Here is a 21972-nt window from a genome sequence, read left to right on the forward strand (position 1 = left end):
AAATAGCACCACAACTGGCAAAGGCATAAACACTTGGTGCTATCTGCAGTAATTACACATCCAGGGGATTTTAACAATGTGGGATTTATTCCTTCACTAATGCCTTCTGAATTTGTTGTCAGAAATTCCCGTGAGCATGTGCAGGACTCAGAGGCTGCATGTGCAGCTGGAGGAGCTGCGTGACTGAGCAGAGTCCCAAGGGCACAGCCCAGCACCCAGTTCAGTGAATGCCACTCCTTACCACGAGAAGGTCCAGGTGCCACACTAATGCCACCTCCCATCTCACATGGACATGGTTTTTGTGTGTATTTTAAAGTGTCCTCTCTTTGGAAACACAGGTTTCCTCATTTTCTTCTCATTGCTAAAACAAAGAATCCCAGCTCAGGAGAAGGAGAGTAGCTCTCACATCACTGAATAGTGGCAACACACACCACGCCACACACAACAGTATTTTAGAGAAATTGATCACAAATGTGCAAATCCCAGCCACTTAAAATAAGGGGTCAAACCCTCCCAAAGTTTTGAGACTTTAAAGGAAAAATACACCTTCCAGTTATGAGCCTTTTGGGAACACTTGAAACGTTTCTTAGAACTCTTAGCTAGAAAACGTGGCTTGTTTGGACTGACAGCAGAAGTTCAGTGCCAGTGCTCCATGGATTGTAGCTGAGGGGAAAAAAAGCAATAACCATGGTGAGACCCAGAGAAAAAAATGATTGTAACAGTTGGCAACATCATTACCTACATCTATTCCTCCTAATAGCCCCATTTCAGTTGCTTTTCTGATACTCTTCTTGATTGGCTTTTCAGTGGGAAGTCACATCACCTCCTGTCCTGCCTGCACAAGAGTTTTCAGGCTGTATTTTCCCTCTATAGCTCAACCACACGTATGCACTCACACGCTTTGTTTATACAGGAACAAAAACTGTCCATGTGTACCACTGCCTGTCCAAAATTTTACATATCACCAAACCAGACATGCAGCAGGCTGGTCAGAATTCTTGGAGCTGTGCTCCTTGTACGCATTATAATTTTTTATTATAATATACAGGTTTTTACCCATTTCCATTTGCTTTTAGATGCCTGCTACAGGCAGGGGTTCAGACTAACCACCTCCCATGATGTGACATTAGCAATCAAGTGCCATTTGCAGGCTGCTTTCAGAAAGGCTAGAAGCAAAAATCACTGAAAACCATGATCCTGAAATTCATTAATAGGAGAATGCAGCAGTGGTTCTGCAAATGCTTTTCTGGGAGCAGATGCTTTAAGCAGGGAAACGGAAACTTTGCTGCCACATTGCTATCAGCGTTGGAACTTTGTGTTTGCAAGAAATCCTGATTATCCTCCCTTTTAGGCATCACCAAGCTGCTGCAGAGTGACAGCCAAACATGCATGCAGAGGCACAGGAAGATGGAAGCATCCCTGGACAAACCTGCCTTGCCACGGCTGCTCTGCAAAATATTTTTCTGAGCAAGAGAGAGAGCTCAGCCCAGGGGCTGGGGGTACTTTCCAACCAGGCAGAGAGTGCAAATCTCTCCAAAAGACCTGAATTAGCCATGGAAGTGCTGTGCCCTGGGTTTGAAAAGCAGAAGCAAGACGGAGACAAAAAAGTACAACTTCACCTAAGCTATGAATAAATGCCTGCACAGTAACATTATAGAAATTGATGTTATTAATAAAGGAAAATATAGTTCAACACACCTTTTTCCCCCCAAATAATAACCCAGTGCAGGTGTCAAAACTGTGACCAGGGCAGTGGCAGCTGTAGCCCAGGCTGGGCAGGCACAGCCGTGGGCAGGCTGACCCCAGTCTCACACCCACAGCCCTGCTTGGGAGAGGCTTCTCCCACCCACCCGGAGTGCTCAGCCCTTCACTCTGCTCCTCCACTTCCCGGGCTCCTTCCCATTGTCACCCTGTTCCTTTTTTAAACCTGAAACCCACCCTCAGTCCCTGCAGCTTTGGCCCCCTCTTCTGTCAGCAAAACCTAACTCCCCGGTCAAGTTCCACTTGAAGCTTTGCCAAATAATGCCACTTCCTTTTTCTTCTCACGTTCTGGTTTTGCATTTTGGGTTGGGTTTTTTTTCCCCCTTACTTTTCCCCCTCCTTTTTGGAGGGCAATGGTAGAGGTGTAAAGAGAACAAAGGGACAATGCAAGTTGTCCCTGCTATACTGTAATACAGGGGGTGATGTATCTAAAATACAGTATTTCACACATTGCCCCTGTGTTCTGGTCCAAAATACCTGAGGAGCCTGCTGGATGTCTGACCTGGAGAGGGGTGTACCTTTAGTAAATCTCCTCCAGCCTGCAGCAGGGAGACTGAGGGAGCTGTAAGTGGAACTGAATCCAGTAACCAGCTCTTCACAGCACTGCTGTGGAGTGATAAAACTCCCAGCAAAAGAAAAGCCACCCTTTTCCCTTTGTGCCAATCAAAACCAGCCCGAGGTCACCTAAGGAAGGAGCTGTGTGAAACTCCCCACGTGCAACAGAGAGAAGCACTTGGGCCAAAGGCTCTAGCACTTCCTTGTTTAAATGGCCAAAAAAAGCCCTGGGCTACTGAATTTCTGGCCACTGACCTTTATATTTGTTTATTTAAAAGATGTGTCACTATTTTTCTCATAAGTCAAACAATTGAATGATTTCTAAATTCTCTTCCCTCTGACCTCTTCCTTTCTTCCTGTTTTATTCTAGAAAGAATCATTCAGGACTAAAATATAAGGAGTGGGTATGGCCCAAATGTTGCAATTCCTCATTCCACAGATTGCTATCACTATTGCAATTGCTATTCCCTCTGGATCCAGAGAAACCCACACAAAAGGACACTACAGAACACACATTTGAATACTATATGCTAGAAATATGAAATAAAGACTTTGAAGTATCTTTACAAAAATACTCCTTAATAATTAGGAGGAAAGGGCATTACTTTTACACAGGGAGAGTTGCAAGTGATGCCTTCTGCTCTGAGCAATGCCTCAGATGTTCATTTTGTGGATACAGGTAATTATCAGGTTCTGTGACTGCATTACCCCCATGGAATCATTCCCTCAGGCTGAATTTGCTTCTCCAGACACAGCAGCATCACTTGGCAATTCTGCTTTTGAACAAAGCTGACTTGACCTACTTTGATCAGAGTGCTGGGAGACAAGAGGTGGAGAGCTCAAGAGAAGGGAATTCTGGAGAATGGAGGAAATCACACAGACAGCTTTGTCAGACAGCTGAGAGAGAGATGCTGCAATTCCAGGAGCCACTGGGGCTTCATTGCTCACAAGCTGAGGAGTGAGTGCAACCAGGGCTCCCTCCAGCAGCTGCCTCAAGGAGAGCTGCACTTCTGCTGGCAAAGACACAGCCCACTGAGTCCAGGGCCTACAGGCTCCTTGCACAACCATAATAATTTATGTTTAGGATGTGTAACACCTCTAGCAGACCACAGTTGTTTTACACTGCCATTGTTCTGTCCATGCAGTTTATACCATACACCAATAGTGTGCTGGTTAAATCCACAGCCTACCAGACACAGTTCCCTCAGTAGCAAAGGAGAGTGGATACTATGCCTAAATCCTAAATTTTCTGTTTAGGTAATGAGTCACACCAGAGAAAATTCTGCTCTCTGTCTCTGCAGCCTAGACTAAGAAAAGGCCATGAAAGCTGCAGAGAAGTTGATAAAGCTGTGCACTGGGCTCTGCTGGCACCGAGCATCCCAGACTCCAGATCAGCATCCTGCAGGACCTGGCCCATGGCTGATCTGTCCAAAGAAAGCTCCTCTGCTCAGGTCTCCTTCCACCATCACTCCCAACCAAGCTGGTCCTGAAAGCACCTTTCTTACCACAGCGCAATTAAAGGGGAACCTCCCAAACCAGCATCCTTCCTTTCACTCAGGTTTTAATTTAAATAGTCTCACAGATCTGTGTGAGCACTCAAAATCCCACCATAACAATTTACAGGCTCTTACTGGGCTAAATGTGCTGAAGAATCAAGCCCCAGCACATGACAGTGCCCCATGGGACAGGCACCATCAGGCCTAGGAAGTGTCACAGCACTTGAGGGCGCTGCTGCAGTAAATTTAACTCACCCTAAAAACCTTGACTTGGTTTTATTATGAACTCAAGTTTTCTGTTCAAATGTCAGTGCCTGGTGTTGACACTGACTTACATTATTGCTGGTACACAGTGGCCCTGTTTTGGTAAACAATGAGCAGAAATTAGTCCTAACATTAAACATTCAAGGTTAGCACCTAGTTATGCCTTCAAATATTTGCACGAAATGATAAAGTGGAAGGACGGCACAAAAACAGTTTCATTTGGAATTTTTGAAATTATAATTTCCTTGCTTTAGGTTAAATGAGAACACGTATGCTCCGTGAGCAAGCATATATGTTCATGGAACTAAACAAAATTTGGGACGAAGATGTAAGTGCCCATTTCACTTGGAAGGGATACATGAGCTGCTGTAGTTCTTCAGGGGCATGTTGATTACCCTGCTTTGCTCTATTTTCCCTGGTCTTTAATGGCATCCTCCCTGCAAGGGCTTCTTGGTCCTCACAAATAAACCCACATCCCTCCTGCACCTTCCACCTGCTGCATTCTCCATGCATCCTTCCTTCCCACAGTCTTTGATATTTTTCCCAAGGAAACTTTGGTGTGATTTTCCCCTACATCTCTCTGGTGGGGGATTTCTCCTTTGTGCTAAGAGAGAGTAATAGAACCTGGAGCTAAAGCCAGGGTTAACAAAGCCAGGATCCAGGGCTAAACAAGTGCCAAAACAATTGCAGCAAGGCCCCAACATTGCTGCTCCCACACCTCTCCATTGGGACCAGTTACCCACCAGGACACGTCCATTTGGCAGGGCTGGAAATCTTTCAATCTCATCTCTTTTCCTGCCGACCCAGCACTAGCTGGAATCTTCTGTTAACAGCCAGCGAGCAAACTGCTGAGCTACAGATTTAGCATTTTACCACGATATATGAAAACCTCACACATCTGCAAAGTTCAGACCTTCTAGGAACAAATCCAATAAGATGCTTCATGTTTCCTGCTCCATGCAAAAATAGAAAAAAAAATCTCATCTATAATTGACCTTGACAGATATTGAGATCATTTGGTACCTATTAAAACTCCTTTAAGATGAAACCCTCTAAACTATAATAGGAAACGTAAATCTGAACTTTACACCACATTCTGTTCACTGGAAACATTACCATGGTTTAGTCACTTATCTTCCATTGAAAAGCTATCTTGAAATATGTACAGAACTAACTTTTTAAACATTTATTGAGCAAATAGGACCCTTCTATGAGGATCTGCTTTTTCACATAGACTAAAATTAGCTTGGAGATCTGCATAATTTTGTCACCGTTCTTCTGTCTGGTCCACATATATGCACAGGGAACAGTTGGAGAAATGCAAAAATCCACTGAATTGAATTTTCTACTGAGAATTATCCCTACTTACAGCTTGGGAGACCATTAGAACCTCTATCTGACCACATCTAGGAAGCAGAGACAAAGCCAGGAACTATTAACAGTGAGCAGCTCTGCCTTGGTTGACACAAGGGCTGCTGTCATCAGAACCACAACCCACTGAAGTGTCAACAAACAAGTCCTTAATCAAAGGACAGGAGGAGAAAAAATTTTGGCAGTTTTAGAGTGTCCAGGGACACTACTCCCACTTGAGAAATAAGAAGGTCCAGCTTGGAAATAGGGCCAAGCCAGTCAAACCAAAGTGTTTGACTGTCCCCTGAGTTAATCCAAGGAAAAGCTCTCTTCCCCCAGCACTGTCCTCACTGCTGTGATCAGCTCCTGAGTGTGAGGGTCCCTCCAGAACTCGCTGTGCTGAGACGCACTCTTTGCCATAAGCATCTGAGTCAGATCTGACATAATCCCTTTCTGGAGGAAATTTTGGGAAGCACTGGAAAATTGCTGCTTCCCAAGTCACAGAAGCAAGACTTTCTCTATGCATAGTAGGATGCAGGTGTAGGATAAAATTAAAAAAAATAAAATAGGAATCTCTTCTAATAATGCAGTGTGGACAAATTCCTAATGGCCAAGGCATTCACTCTCCTTGTGACATCTTCACAGGAGAGCTCCACTGAACCAAATTGCCCCCACAGACCTAACAAATTCATGCTCTCCCAGCCCTGTTCCCATGGGGAGCTGGCAGGGGTCTCTCCCACCCTCCAGCACAGCTTCAGCTCTTTGGCTGTACAAAAATCCCACTTTCTCTGCCCAAACACAAAAGCTCCAGCAGCATCTCCCAGGCGTCGGGTGGGAAGGGACGAGCCAGTTCAGTGCTCCAGCACAAACCGTGCTCGTCCCAAATGCACAAACACAAAGGGCTGCTCTTGCTCACACCCAGGCCTTGCCCAGTGCCCTTTGCTGTCCCTTCTGCACCTTTTCCAGTGCCAGGCTGTTCATGGAACGTGGCAGTGGCTGCCCACCCTCAAAAGCACAGAGGCTGCAACGCGCCGGGGCAAGGCCTGAAGGTGGTTCAGGGCCTTACACGTGATGGAACTGTAAGAAAATTGCAACAGTCCTTGTGGTTTTGGCATTTTAAAAAATCCTGCCTAGCACAAGGAATGATTGAGTGTGCTGGTGGCTCAAGAGAACCAGGAGGGGCAATGAGCTACAAAAAGAATATGGGACTGAATTACAAACTCTCCATCTCCAAAGCAATTACAGATCCTGTAATCTTAAAAGACTTAGAAACAGCACAGGTTAAATTTAATCATTTACTATTAGCTATGCTAATGATATTAGCTGAATAACCAACAAAAATATTAGAATTTCTCTGGAATAAATTCAACTATTCAGAAACTGATATTCTGAAAAGTATCTGTGATCCTAAGGCTTGTATTATGTCCTGGTGGATTTTTCATTATTTCCGGCATTTTCCATGTTTTCTGTGACAAGAACTCAAGGAAATGATCCTGAGTCCACTCATGTCCTGCCAGAGCAGCCACCACCAAGGATTTCACAAGTCCACATCACATTTTGTTTGTGTAAGAATCCTCTCCACAAAGTTTCAAGTGATCAGAAGCAAGCTGTTAATGTTAAATTGCAATATCAAATGATTATTTTAAAATGACAGAAGATTAACCAGTCTGAGGTGAAGCTTTACAAGTATCTCTGGAGGCAGAGAACTGGGCTTTTTGCTCTTCGTGCAAGGAAATATTCCAGTTGTTTCAAAATACATTTGCCATATTTTAACCCTTACATTAATAAGGTATCCTGCATGAAAATGCTGTTCTTTGAGATTAATATACCAGATAATATTCAGATTTTCCATCTAATTCTAAAAGCACAACTGCAACATGCAAGCACAACACGCTAGCAAACTCGTTACAACTGTACAAATACTTTAAAAAAAATTATTTCTGGAAGCCCAGCAAAAGCTGGGTTTGAAACCTCTCAGTGGAATTACATTTTCGTTCAAGCAACACCACACAGTTTGGAAGCCACGGAAAATATCTATTAAGGCAGTTGCTAATTTAGAGAAAAAATGACCCCATCTGGAACAGCGTCTGCAGCGCTGCTCATTGCACCACAAGAAAAATATTATTGTACTGCAGTGTGTGAAGCCTTGTAACAAAGATGACGCCAGGTCAAAAGAATCTAACTTAGAAAGAGAAGTTGAGGTTAAGGTCTTGCTTTTACTGTAAAAGATAAAGTCCAAAAGGAAGTTTAACATGAAGGGAAGGGGTGGAAAAGAGATGAGCTGAACTTACAGTTAACAATTTTTTTCCCCACCTTAATAAAGGTTTCCAGCTCCAACAATATGTCCTCCAAGAATGTAAATTAAGAAACGTAACTTAGGAAGCATTTTTATATGTAAAGAAATTTAAGCATAGCAAGTGTTAAAGGGCAGATTGCTCAAGTAACACTCAAGTAAATTAAGAGATCCCAAAGAGAAATTATGGGAATTACATCCCTGAGTTGGAAACTTTGGTGCCTTAAACAGCAGTGACGGTAAGTCAGGTATTTATTGACAACAGCTCAAAGTCAGGGTGAGTAAGGGGGTACCAAAACTACCAAAATGTGTAACCCAGGGCTTTTTATTTTTACATCAGGTGCTTGCCCATGCAGCAGCATTGAGTCTGAGCAATCCTCTCCTCAACTGCAGCATCATTTGCCATAGAGATCTATCAGAAACTCATCTTCTCAAGAAACCCCAAACGCACCCTGCCCATGCAGGAGCAGCAGGGTGGTGCCCAGTGCCATCCTGGGTTGCCCAAGGAGATCCCTGCAGCTTCCCCAGCGCTCCCTGGCCCTTGGCTAACTCCAGCTGCTGGCACTGCCGTGAGCCATTTCCCTCACTCTCCAGCCCAATTTCACATCAGATTACTGCAGCAGCATTGCTAAGGAAGAGGTGACCTGTACTGGGTGAGATCAGTGGGAAATGAAGATAGCAAGCATTCTAATACCATGCCAGGCCTGTTGTTGAGTAATCCAGACTTTGGACAAACAAAATAGCAAGCAGTTATACAGGACTACAAACATCTGTTTCCAAGAGGTGTCCAGATCATTAGCAGCTAATTCTATCTCTCTGTTACATTCCCTGCCATATGCTGGGGGATAATCTCAGCAAGCAACAGGGATTTTCATCTCAAATCCCAACAAATCTGCTCTAGAAGGCTTCATAGTTTTTCTTATGTCACTTATGAGATAATACCTCTAAGCTGCTCCTCTCTGCTCTTTCTATGCCTTGTGTATACTCCATCACAGCAACCTGCCCAGTAAAACCTGACAATTTCTCTGTGCCATCCTGGGAAAAAATCCCCTCCCTTGTCAAGAGTGAATATAAAATTTATCTCTTGGATAAACTCACACTCGGGCTGTCCCCCTCACCCTACGAGTGCCATCCTCCAGATGAATGATGGCAGTGGATTTGAAACAATCTCCAATAAACCGTGGCACCCCAAGCTCAGGGTGGTGAGGATTTGGTGGTCCTGCCTCCTGCCAGCCCCCAAAGTGATGAGAAGTTCCTGCAATCCCAGAGTTTCCCCCAAAGCCACAGCACTGCCGCTGCTGGCGCGGAGGGACGTGCGGACAGGATATTTTTATCTCCCCTTCATTCCCATCCCTGCCAGTCCAAAACAAACTTGAACTAGTGGGAAAGATGGTTCATGATGAGAAAAGGATTCCCTGGCTCGCCCTGCCTGTCACCACTGGATACATGGATCCCTGCCACTGCAGTGGCACAGCTGCACCAGCCCTGGCTTCCCAGCTCTCAGCAACCTTCCCAGACAAAACCAGCAAACCTACTGCTGGAATTGTAGCAGCTGAAAAGCACCACCAAACCACATAAGTATTATGTAAAATGATCTTTTTCTAAGTATATGTTTATTGCGCACAGAAGAAGTGGATTTAATTACAAACAACTGGAAGTTTTTAACAGGCTGGATTGCCCCCTACTCCCTTTCTAAAAACTAAGGTTTGGCAGCAGCTTTTGGGTTTCATTGCAAGTCTTCTAAGTATTTCCTTGGAAAGACTTTACACTTGGTCCCAGGCAAGAAGTCAAAATCAACATTTAAAAAGCATGCCCTGCATAATTTCCAGGATTCAACAGCATTAAGGTATACTTATGGAGGCCAGGAGGAGAACTGCTTTTTGTGCTTTTTGACTCCGTGCATAAAGCTGGTCTTCAGACAAGGAAGTTTATATTCCAAATAATATTTTTAACTACATGTGGTCAAGTACATAACTTATCAGGCCTTTCCTCAGCCCCCTCCCAAAATAATCCTGAACACTAAATACCTTTGCAGTATTTAGATTTTGCTTAGACCTCGACTAGATGCAACAGATCCTCAAACCCCCTAATGCAGAATAACTCAACAGTAAACAAAGTATCAAATAACATTTTCGTAAATTCCTTTGTACCATAAAAGTCCCATTTGGGCTTGACAGTGATACTCAGGTTGCATTAGCTGGTTCTGCACTCAGGTGGTTACACCAGTTTCAAGGTGTGTCCCTGTGCCTTGCCCAGGGGATGGAGTGTCCAGGTGGGATGGGAGCACACAGTGACTCTGAGGGGACACTGCCCTTGCTCACATGACTAATCCCACTGGAATCACAAGGATATATACATGTTTGAGAACTAGCCACTCAAATTTCATGTTTATTTTTGTTTGGCGAAAACAGATGAGAAGAAGAATTTTCCTTGTGAATATCTGAAGTTAAAAACAAATACATATTCTTCTGAAACATGAGCAAGTGAAGTCCTGCATCACTCACCACCTAAACCCACAAAATGCTACAGATGAGGCTGAACTTCACAGAAGCTGGGAGAAATGAGAGCCCAGGTAGTGTTAAGGGATCAGGGGAGAAAATATCTTTCAGCTTGTACAGTCTAAAAGGAATTTGTTCCATGCTTTTCATCAGCAGAGAAAAATCAGTTGTATCAAATTGTGAATTTCCTGTGTGGAGGTAAGGTAGGGAAAGCATCAAGGCAGAATTTCACAGAGTATTTCTCTTCCAAGCAGACAGTTTTAACTGGTATTTATAAAAACCCAAAACATGTGAACGCAGATTTCCAGCTCACAGCCATGCCGATCTCCTCAGTATCCACATTTCCTCCCCATGTTAAGTCCCACTCACACAAATGCCGCCATGCTCTAGAAAACCTCCCAGCTAACCAGTGATCCTGAGATTTCAGCATGAAAAGCAACCAGGAAAAATGCAAACCCAAACAAATACAGCCCACAAACTAAAAATTGTGTTCAGTTGGGGGTGGAGTAGGAAAGAGGAAGAGGTGGTGAACGTGCAATGAGGATGACACAGAGAAAGAGGAGGTCAAACTCTAAAAAGTGCCTTTTTTCCCTCATTTCTGCAGCAGCGTCTCCCCATCGGAGAGGCACAGCCCAAGTGCTGGAGCAGAGCACCCAGACTGGTTTCCACCCCAGGCTCTCTGCTCTCCAGGGCACCTGGATGTGTCTGGCACCTCCACAAAAAGCCAGCACAGCTCATCACCTGCAGCAAGGAGCCTGACAGCACTGCCCAGCTGCTGGTGCCCCACTCCAACTGCTGCAACCAAAACTGGAAAGCCAGAAAGGACCAAAGCCTGGAGAGCCCCTTCCTGCAGCCTTTGGTCCCTGCAGGGCTGGCACACAACAACATTCACCAGCAGCAGGCCCATGATCCAAACTATTCCAGGGCATCAGTGAGATGTAAAATCTCTGCAATGTGACGGGAACAATTTACAGCTGAGGCTGGGGTTTCTGTGCAGCACACACCTCACAAGCTGCTCTGCAAGGCAGCCTCAGCAATCAGAGTGTGACTGACTCCAAAGTCAAAGGAATGCTCTCAAAATGCAAGCATTACATTCTAAAAGCAACTTATTTGGGTTCAAGCCTCCTGTAACATAATGCAGAGGAAGCACAGCTGTGATAGTGCTTGTTCCCTCTTCCCAAACCCTGAGGCAGAAGTGGCTTAACAGAGCAAAACTGGAGATGGTAAAACTGCATCTTACTCCATGCTAGGAACCAACCCATCCTCCTCAGCATCCCCTTCCTTCACTTGGCAAAATAAAAACATCAACTTTCTGACATCTGTGTGACACCTGCTGCCATCCCTCAATGCAGAGAATACCCACCAACTTTTCTGCCCTTTAGTGACATACAGATCTTTTAAAATGCTGCCCAGACACAGACACTGTGGGTTTTCTTTGCAGAGGGAACACATTAGAGGAAGTAAAGAAAACTTTGGCTGAGCTATTTATAAAGCTTGCATGGCTTGGTTCTCAAATGCTTCACTGAGCAGGGGAACAATAAGAATAAGTCATGGAGTTCAACTTCTCTTCTCAAGACACATTCTTCAGGTCTGAATATTGAAACCATCATGGATTTCTATGCCTGGTAACTGAGCTTTCTCATGAAAAGCATCTGAGTTGTCCTCACACCAGGGAATTGCCAAGCTTTTTTCCTGACATTTTTAAATTGTGGCAATTAGAAGGAAATTCAATGAAATCATGCATATTTGTGAATAAGGACACTCCCAAATTTAAGGGAGCCAGGGAAGAACTGCATGTAATTAACTGCACTCCTCGAGGTTTTCCCTCCAGGGAGGCCCTTGCACAGGGGACAGCTCAATTTAAGATGTCCCAGTGGAGAACACTGCCAACAGTTGCACAGAAGCAAGCAAGACATTTTGCCTGCTCTGGAAGCAGATGGTGCTGACCAAGCAACAGGATCACAAGTTCAGAAAAGTAAAGTCAAAAAGAGAGCTCTGTTGGGGTGGAGTTTGAGCTTTAAAAATAAAAATTCTCAGATAACTCTGAAATTGGCTCCATGGCTACAGATGAATGCAGCCTCTCTAGAGTGATGGATGATGATCTTTTTGCCACCAGGCATTTAATGAGTGAAAAAAACAGATTACCACCACACAGAGATGGCATCTCTGCTGGGGAAAGGGAGAACTCTGTACATTTATGCTGCTGTGTGACTGCACAGGCATGGCTGGTCCTGGGGATCCTTCAGACTCCTCACCCCCTTCCCACAAAAATTCATGCTCACACATGCACGGAGCATCCCTTCAGCATGAACTACGACTGTGAAAGTCATCAGTTTGCAGTTCAGATCCCTGTAGGGAACATTCACCTTGCCTCACACAGAATTGCCATCCATTAGCAGCCCTCCATCCTCACTCACTCAGAGCAGTGCAGCTCCAGCTTTTCAGACACCTTCCACTGCCAGACCCTGTTTGAAGCAGCTCAAACTTTGCCAGACTTCAGATATGCTGGCTGGAGCTCCCCACACCATGTGTCTGCCCGAGGCTAATGATCTTTTTGTTTATGTGGAGGAAAGTCACTATCAGGAGCTCTCAAGGAAAAAAAAACAAATGAAAACAAAACCAACCAAAACAAAACAGAGCAAAACAAAACACGACATGAGAAGTAGCTTGCCTCTCCCCTTCCTATGAAATTTAAAATGAGAGCAGGAGAGAAATTACTTTACCAAGTGATCTAAAGCATAGAGGTGCCACTGCTGAGGACATTGAGTTGTTCTGAGATTCAGCAAACAACCACAAATCACATCACAGCTGCAGCCAGCATTGCCTGCGCACTGGGTAAACCTTTCTTAAAGTTTGCAAAGCTTCCCAGTTATTTTTGTTTGTGGTGAACCTATTCCAAACCAGAAGATCTCCATTTACTGACTGAAAAGGCATCACATTTTGGATGCAGCAGTGGGAACGGAGCAGGACTCCTCATGCAGAGGCTCCTCATAAGGAAGATCCATAATTAGCATTCCACCTCCTTGCTGTCCCCAGCAGATTGTCATGTCTGCACTGGGAAGTACTGGGCAGATGGAAACCACAGAGATATTCCCATGTCCAAGTGTTCTTGTAGTATCTGGTAATTATTGGGAGCCCTATTGGAAAATATTGTAATTCCTTCACCACTACAGACAGCCCATTTGGGGAAGTGCACACTGCTGCCTCTCCAGCTGGTATCACAGTGTGCTACAAGATACACACATCACAGGCATTCCCTAGGATTTATTTTGTCCTATTCCTGCTTTTCTTAAAGGGGAAGTTTGGTATAAGATGTTTAGCATGAAAAATCTTGTTCTTGAGAATTACGAAGCACCAGGATAAAGATTCCCTCTATATTTTTAGTCTATTTTGTCCTGTACATCTTTTACATGATTTTCTGATAAGGATAACATGCTTTTCAGCAGGGTGTGTGCCCTCTTTTGCAGCTCGTAATACATGGGGCACAAGAAACAAACTGGTTGCAAGTGAATGAAAATCTTGTCAACAAGATGGAATTTTGTCAAGTGCTTGAGCACATGCTTGTCTTTATAACTGGGTGTCTTCCTCTCCCACACCATCCTGAGGGAAGCACTGCCAAGATAACCACCTCCCTGTGAGCTAGCAAGAGAGGGAATCACCAGGAGAGAAGGGATATTTTGTGGGATTTGCCATTACCTGCTGCCCTGGAGAACCAGGCCAGCTTCAGTCTGCTACAGAGCTTCCACCAGGGACAACCAGCTGTGCTTCTCACTCCTGGGTGCACTTAGAGCTCCTAAAACTCCCTCTGCAAAAGTGCTGAGTGTTCACAACAATGAGGTCCATGATCTAAATACAGAAAGTATTTACTAAAAAAACCCACAAAAAAAGTTGTGTACTATGGATTAAAATTAGAGACAGGGCTGATATAAAATCCATGGTGCCTTTGGACAATTTCAGCTTTAATCTTTGGTGGCATTTCCCCCCCAGCATCCACAAAAGGAGGAGGGTACCACCTCATGTCTCAGCAGTGCCATGCACTGACATTTGTGGAGCATTCAGTCCCTGCAGTGATCAGTGCTGGAGCATGAAGAGTTCAACAGTTCTTTATTCAGCACAGGGTATGATGGAGATAGGGCACAGGGTGACATTGTATGAGGAGGATAAGAATATTGAATAGCTGCTCATTCACTACACAACATCCATCTTGTGCCCTGAATGGAGTACCAGCCCTGGGGAAGAAAATACAATGTAAACCATACAAAACAGTCCTTAATTATATGGCAGGCAGGGGCTCACCATGCAGCACACACAGAGAGGGTGACTGTGGCCAGTCTTCACACTGATATTTCCCAACTTTTTAAAGTGTGTTTTTCTTCTCTATAATATATTTCCCCAGAAAAACTTCCCATTTGCATACCCTATATTCATATTTGCACCAGCATAAATCTTTCTGTTAAAACAATTTTTACTTAAGCACTGATGTAGGGAGCATTCAGAATGGTTGTTATTTTATAAGTTGTAGTTTAATATAAATATTTAGGGTGACAAGTGCATATTTCTCTATTAATATATTGGTATCTGCAGTTCCTTTTCAAGATGGGAATAAGCTGCAAGTACTTTTTACATAGGCAAGAATTCAGCCTGAGACAGTGTAAAATTCAAGTACACAGAGATTTGCAAAGCACTGAGAGGGGACCAGCCCAAGTTCACTCTCTTACAGCAAACCAGATTCATACCTTCCAGTCTTTAAAAGAAAAAAAAAATATATAGTGAGGAAAACCCACATTAGTGTCACAAGTAAGAAAGCACATCGGTAATAGAATTGTTTTATGACAAAGTATAAAATCTTTTCCCCCATAACCACAGACTTTCACTTTTAGAGCCAGGATTGTTCTCTAACAAAAAAAACAACCCCATGCAATGAAAAATCACCTCCTATTCCCAGTAGTATCCCTGAACTCACACTATGCTGCCAACAAAACAGTGATTGTAATCTTGAAGTTGTGACTTGTAGAGTTCACTAAACAAAATCCAGGAAGATTACACCTGGTGGAGCATTTCACAAAAACAAAGCAAAAAACCTCCCACTGCTCTGCTGCAAGTACAGAGTCAGATTATTGCCTCCAAAACACTGCAGATGCAAGATCTCCGCTCTGCTGAAATTAAGAGAAATTGCAGGGATTGGGATTTTATCTCATACAGAAGTGGTGATGAAAAAGGACTGAAAAATTATTAAAGAAACCTAAGTCAATTAATGGCATAAAGCTGTCCATTGAGTAACTACACCACACATCCCTGAGCATCTCAATAAAATGATGAACTTGTCCTTCCAAAAAAAGGAACTACAACATGGGAACATAGGTGTAAGGTGAGCTGAAGAGCCTAAGTGAGTGATACTCTGAGTAACAGCTGTGTAAGTTACACACACACCACAACACCAAACCACAGACATCTCACAGTGACTGTGCACTCCCTGTCCTGCACAGCCCGGCCATAGGAAGGAACACTCCACATCCCCAGCACAGCCCTTGGAAGTGCCCAGCTACTGCAGCCACATGATGCAAATAATTCAGCCCTGGGGACAGCACAGACCTGGAGCATCAGAGCAGTTTTCATCTAAAATCTGTTACAGAGAGAGCTGGCACCCCAGTGTCCCTTGCTGTCCCTGTCAGCAATGCTCTCCTACAGGAGCACGTCAGCCTAAAAACTGGGAACACAAGTGAGAAACTCCAAGTATCTACTGCAGCTTTTGCCATTGAGCTTCAGCCCAAATGAGGAGACACTCCTGGCTCTAAGGAGCCAGTTAAGCTCCTGGCTCTGCACTTGTTCCCCACTCTTACTCCATTCCTTAGAGGAAGATTCAGCTGCAGCTTTAAATCCCAGCTGGACACTCCTGCCCCCGGCATTCATCATCACCCTCCTGCTCAACTGGTGTGTGCAATCCCAGCACAGACACACTCAGCTGTGGCAGCAATACCTGCTGATGTACATGTAGGATCACCAAATGTACCCCAAACTTCATATTCCAGTTTAGAAACAGAGAATTCTCAAAGCAACAGTGAGAGTGGGATGCAGGGGAGAAGCAGCAGGGGAAGGAAACTGGAAAACTGACAGTCCCTGTGCAAGGAGCAGGGAAATGGGTCTCTTAGGCATCCCAAGATTTACAAGAGAGGGCCAAAAAGTGACTTCCTGCTATTCAAGTCCAGGCTGAAATATAATAAACGACTGCCAGCATAACACTGACTCATATCCATCAGATTTATAAATCAGTATTTTGACAAAGAAAGCTCTGTTGGCTTCAACATAGACAACTCTAAACCACTCAGATGTGTTGTTTAACCCACTCAGTGTTCAATGTCATTGCAGCAAAACCCAGCTCTTTATTAAAAACCAGGCAACTGAAGTACTGCCTACAGAAGCCTGTATCAGATAGCCTTTATGACTTAAAGGCTTGCAGATTAACATCAAAACTAGCCCTGCTGTTGGATTTTTTTCTTATTTAATCTACAAAGAGAGAAAAGTTCTCACGGCTCCCCCTTCACACACTTGTTCACTACAGAACAAACTGGAAATACATTAAAACACCAAATGGTAACACACCTACAGGTATGGGGTGCTTGAAAGGAATGCACGGTGGGTAGAGGTGTGATTCCTTACCAACAGTCACAGCACATGATGCTTTACTCTTCCCACAAGTGTTGCTCAACTCCCTTCCCATGAGAAGGAGGGACACCTTTATGAGCAGATTTGCATCAGTATAGCTGCAACCACATCAAAAGAAGCTCTGCTTCGGGAATAGAAACTTTTACCACCAAGATGCAGAAAACTAGGTCCAATATCATCTTCTAAAGCTCCTTAAAATTCTGCTCTTCTATTACAGGCTGCAAACACACACCAATAAGATGAAGGCCAAGTTTTGCTGTTTATGCCCTGCAGAACCACACACGCTCCAAGGGCAAGAGGCGCTTAAGTTATTTGTGAACATTCGAAAATATTCTCTATTATTTCAAGGTGCTCAGGGTAACCTGTAGTCCACCTGCATTGCACTGAGGGGCGGAGGAGTGGACACATTTCCAGCCTCCTTGGACTTACCTGAAGGCCAATACATGACTTTCTAAGCCTGTTTGGGTTGGGGTCGTGTACTACACAAGCTCAGACATCACACAATTGAATAATTAAAGCGCCCACCCTCGGGAAGGCGATGCCGGTGCTGTCACCGTGCAGGAGCATCCCTGCGCAGTCCGGGGCAGGGACGAGCTGCGATGCAGGGAACGAGGGCTGGTGCACGGGACTGGATGGAACCGCACAGCCCGAGAGGCTGCATCTGCCCGCTGTGCATTCGGGGAGGCGGAGCGGACCACGGCAAATCGCACACGGAAACCCGGGCTTCCTCCTTACGGGAGAGCCGCCCCCGCTGCTGCTGCTGCCGCGGTCCCGCTGCATGGCTCGGTGTGAGCCGCCAGCGTGGGGACAGCGTGGGGACAGCGGCCGCGGCCCCGTTCTGGCCGAGCATCACCTGGGCTGCGGCTGCTCCTTCCATCGGAGCATCGGCTCCTACCGCACACCGCAGCGGGCGCGGCCGGGCTCAGAGCCCCCCAGCGCCGGTACCCCGGGCCGGGCACGGCGAACCCCGGCCCCGCTGCCCCCGCAGCCCCGCCGAGCCTCCGGAGCCCCCGCCCGGCGCCGCCGCCACGTGCGCGCCCCGCCCCGCCCCGGTGCCCCCGCGGCCGCCGCCCCCTCCGCCCGCCCGGGCACCGGCAGCGGCCTCGGGCCCCGCACCTGCCGGGCCGAGCCGAACCGCGCCGCCCCGCTCACCCAGCAGCAGCAGCCGGTGCGTCTGCTTGTACTCGCGCTTCTCCGCCTTCAGCGTCTTGTCGATGCTCTTGCTCCGCTTCTTGTCCGCCCGCTCCTTGGCCACCAGGTCCTGCCGCAGCCGGTGCCGCACCTGCGGGTCCCCGTGCTCGGCCGCCGCGGGGGTGTCCGGCTCGCCGCGGCTGCCGTAGGGCGCGGAGGGGTGCGCGGCGGCCAGGCGGGAGCGCAGGCTGTAGCACAGCCCCATGGTGCCGGAGCCTCCCGCCCTACGGCGCCGCGGGCATCGCTCTCCGCCGGGGCGGGCAGGGTGAGGCGGCGGCGCCCGGCGGCCTCTTAAAGCGGCCCCGCTCGGCCGGCGGAGCGCGGGTCCCGTCCCGTCCCGCCCTCCCGGCCGGTCCCGCGCCGCGGCCGGCGGGAGCGGCCGCACGTGATGCGGACATGTTTACCGTATTCTCTGGAAAGCGGCCCCCGCCGCAGCCCGGCCCCGCGGGGGAGCGGCCCCCGCGCCCCCCTCCTGACCCCCCCGGCGGCGGGGGCGCGTCCCGGGACCCGCGGGATCAATGCGGGGACAGCCGGGGGGCAGCGCTGCGCCAACGCCGCGGAGCTAGCGCCGCTTTGACGCTTCACCCTGGCTTTTGCCGGGTCGGGACCTCAGCCGACATCCCATGGTGAGGATGCTGCGGTGCCAGGGAGAGCCCGTGTCTGGTTTGGACACTGCGCCTGAGCTCCTCGACACAACACCTCAGCCCACTGGAGAGCAGGACTCTATAAAATCTGTGCCATTTTCGTGCCCCATTTTTAATTCACTTCCTGCCACATACATGTTTGTCAGTGACTTCTTGTTATTTTCTACCGATGCCGTCATCCAGTGGAGAAGTAACTGATGAACTTCCTCTGGAGGCACCACATCTGCCTTCTGACAGCAAACTTCACGTTTAGCTTCTCAGTTCTCTCGATTTACCTGGCCTGGGGTGGTGATGCTGATTGTGGCTGTGCCCCCTTCCCTGGCAGCACGGGCTGTGCACAGCACTGCCAGCTTTGTCATGCTGTATTTTGTACTCATCTCCGGCCAGCTCTGAGCATTTACTTATGAGATGACTAATGCTCTCTGGGGCCTGGCCACACATCCTGCACTCTGGAATTGAAGCTTTCCAATCAGCTCTCTGTGCTGTAGCCTGTCCTCTGCAAATAGCCCATGTGGTTCTCACTGAAATCTCCATTTCCCCTCTCGGTGCTTGCTCACAAGTTAGGTGTCTTCTTGATGCGAATTTCTCTTTCAAAATCAACTGCAAGTGGTACAGTAATTAGTACGTGTAAGAATGAAATCACAGCACAGCAGGGAAGTTCACTTTGCCCATCACTGCTAGCCCAGGGTTTGACAGCATTTGCTGCCTGTTGCAGAATAAATCCATCTCACATCAGGCTCAAGATGCCCACATGACTCATTCTGCCTCCACTGTTGTAATGCCTTTTCCTCTGGGACCCAGAGCTCGTTCTTCTGATGAACACACCCCTGAGAATGTAATATAACAAGAAAATGTAAAGGTCAGCCTAGAAGATTATTAATAGTTTTCTTTCTCTTCCTGTGCTTTTTGGAGAGACACTGAGACGAGACAAATCTTTTACTTACTGACAGGACAGTTCTTTGAAACAGGCTGGTTTGTGGGGATCTGTCCATGTGGCACCTGCCAAAAGGAAAGTCCTCTCTTGAGGATTGTGAAGAAAACAAACAAAGCCAAAAACTAAAATGACAAACTAGTAGGAACATTCAGCCTATAAATTTGTTCTCTTGGCTCTGGGGGTAGGCAAGCAGAGTTTTCCTGCTGGTGCAATTCACAGCAAGACAAGTTTAAGGTCAGCCTGTCTTGGTTTGGTTACAATGAAAACTTTGCCAGTGCAGGTGACAAGTTCAGCAAAGCACACCAAGCCCACCTTGGCTGTAATGTCCATCCTCTGAAGAAATCTGAAAATAAAGAAAGATTCCAAAGTGGCTGTAATGTCCATCCTCTGAAGAAATCTGAAAATAAAGAAAGATTCCAAAGTGGAAAACAGGCTTTCCCTCGTCCTATTATTCCAAACCCCAAGAACAACTCATGAAACTTACAAATCACTTGTTTCAGGAAATCAGAAGTTTCACATCCTGCTGTAGCCCTGGCTGTGGCCCTGCCCATGGTTACAGCATGGATGTAGTTACTTGAATTCCAGCCGTTCATCACTTCCCTGCTTACACCAGTATTAATTAGTGGCAAAAAGTGACAGCAAGTCACATGTTTCACCTGGATGAAGGCTGCATGACACAGACTGACAGCTTTTTGAAATCACACACAGGTTCAAAGACAGAAGAGGAAATTACCTTCAAGATCTGCCTTTCTCTGACTCTCAGGAGGGAGGAAGGGGATAGAAAATTGTCTTTTCCTGAGCACCGGGCTGTAGATCTGTGCTTGTTTATTCTGTTTTTTCTTCCACCTGCAACGGTCGGAAAAAGATGGAGAGGTTGAAAAGCAGAATAGGCCATCTGATAATACAAAAAATATTAAGGAAGAAAAGAGGCAACAACTGTGAGACTGCAGTGTTAAAAGAAGAGACATTGACACACAAGCAAAAAACTTGGACCAACACTAGGAAACACCACAGCAAGAGAAATGTAGATGAGTAAAATTTGCATTTATTTGTGCCTCGGGAGGGAAAATAACTGATTGAACTGAGACTCCCACTGCTGTTAGAGTGAGTGGTCCATATGTACAAGCCCCATTTCTTTCTTGGTGCAAAGCAGCACATGTCAGCCCTGCTGCTGGCACTGCCCTGCCCTGGCACGGCTCTCTGGGGCCCAGGCTGCACTCAGCTTTTCCAGTGTGGGTGGCTGTAGCCTGGCACGGTGGTTAAAGACATCTGAGTAAAGGTTTAGCTCTTGGAATGGGCCCTGAGACTGCTGTGCAGTCTGGCTGGAGCAACAAAGGGGGCTGAGCACCCCTGAAAACAAATCCTGCCACCAGTTACATAACAAGGCTTTTAGGGCATAAGGAGAGGACTCTACATTTGTGGGATTTGCTCAGTTTACAAGGTTGAACACCCACTACAGACTGTGAGAGTTTTCCATTAATTTTAGCTGAAGAATTAATTTTCCATTCATTTTATCTTGTCTTTGCTTTTAGTTCTTTCCTTCACTTAACTCTTATTTTGCTGTCATTTCTCTGTTTCCTGCATTGTAGTTTAGGTCAAAAATGGTGACTAAGTACCTAATTTCAATCATGGATTCCTAAATTCTTGTTGAAGTATCAATCTAAGCTGTTAAATTTTTGCCTTCTTTCTGAAAAAGTCTGAAAATCAAGAGCTCCTGAGACCTATAACCACAGAGCCACCATTACTGGCCTCATCACATCTCTTAACCTAAAAAGTGGCTCATCTGTAAAGTAAACACCATGGTGCACAGATAAGGCACGATAGTAGAATCAGCTCCATCTGAAATGTATTTCAGATATAAAATGACAAGAGGTCATGGCAGAGTGACTGAAGACATGGTCAGCAAACTGTGCTGCTGTTGCTGCTCAGCAGCTTTCAGCTTCCACCTGTGCTCGTGGGGCATGGGCTGAGCAAAACCACCTCCATGTGGGACACTGAAGACCATTCCAGGTGCAAAAAAGGCAAAGTCTTTTGGAGAGACTGGACCATGTAGATACAGCTGGGGAGGGGACAATGGTCTAAATGCCAGCTCTGACTGACACCCTTCAGTCCATCCTGGTTCACATCAGCCACAGGGGGAAGTCCAGGGCTGCAGGAGCAAAGCTCTGCACTTTACTCTGTGTGGTGTGTAGCTGAGTAGATAAGCATCCAACTTACTAATATCCTAATTTTCTTTGTGTAGATGTGAGATTTCCATGAGATCTTTCATCCCCTGATCCAGCATTTGTCTTCTCTCTGCTTCTGACACTGCAGTGAGGCACAG

At 46.3% G+C, this 21972-nt stretch overlaps 1 protein-coding gene across 1 annotated transcript in view; it reads right to left on the reverse strand.

Annotated features, from left to right (window-relative positions):
- GNAS (GNAS complex locus) overlaps window positions 1-18276 on the reverse strand; it is a 127475-nt gene extending 109199 nt beyond the window's left edge. Inside the window, exon 1 of the mRNA XM_063172578.1 lies at window positions 18033-18276. Coding sequence (XP_063028648.1) covers window positions 18033-18276 — 244 coding nt within the window. The remainder of the gene's footprint in view (window positions 1-18032) is intronic.
- Between the last annotated feature and the right edge of the window lie 3696 nt (window positions 18277-21972).

This window comes from Melospiza melodia, chromosome 19 (genome assembly GCF_035770615.1).
Source record: "Melospiza melodia melodia isolate bMelMel2 chromosome 19, bMelMel2.pri, whole genome shotgun sequence".
NCBI lineage: Eukaryota > Metazoa > Chordata > Aves > Passeriformes > Passerellidae > Melospiza > Melospiza melodia.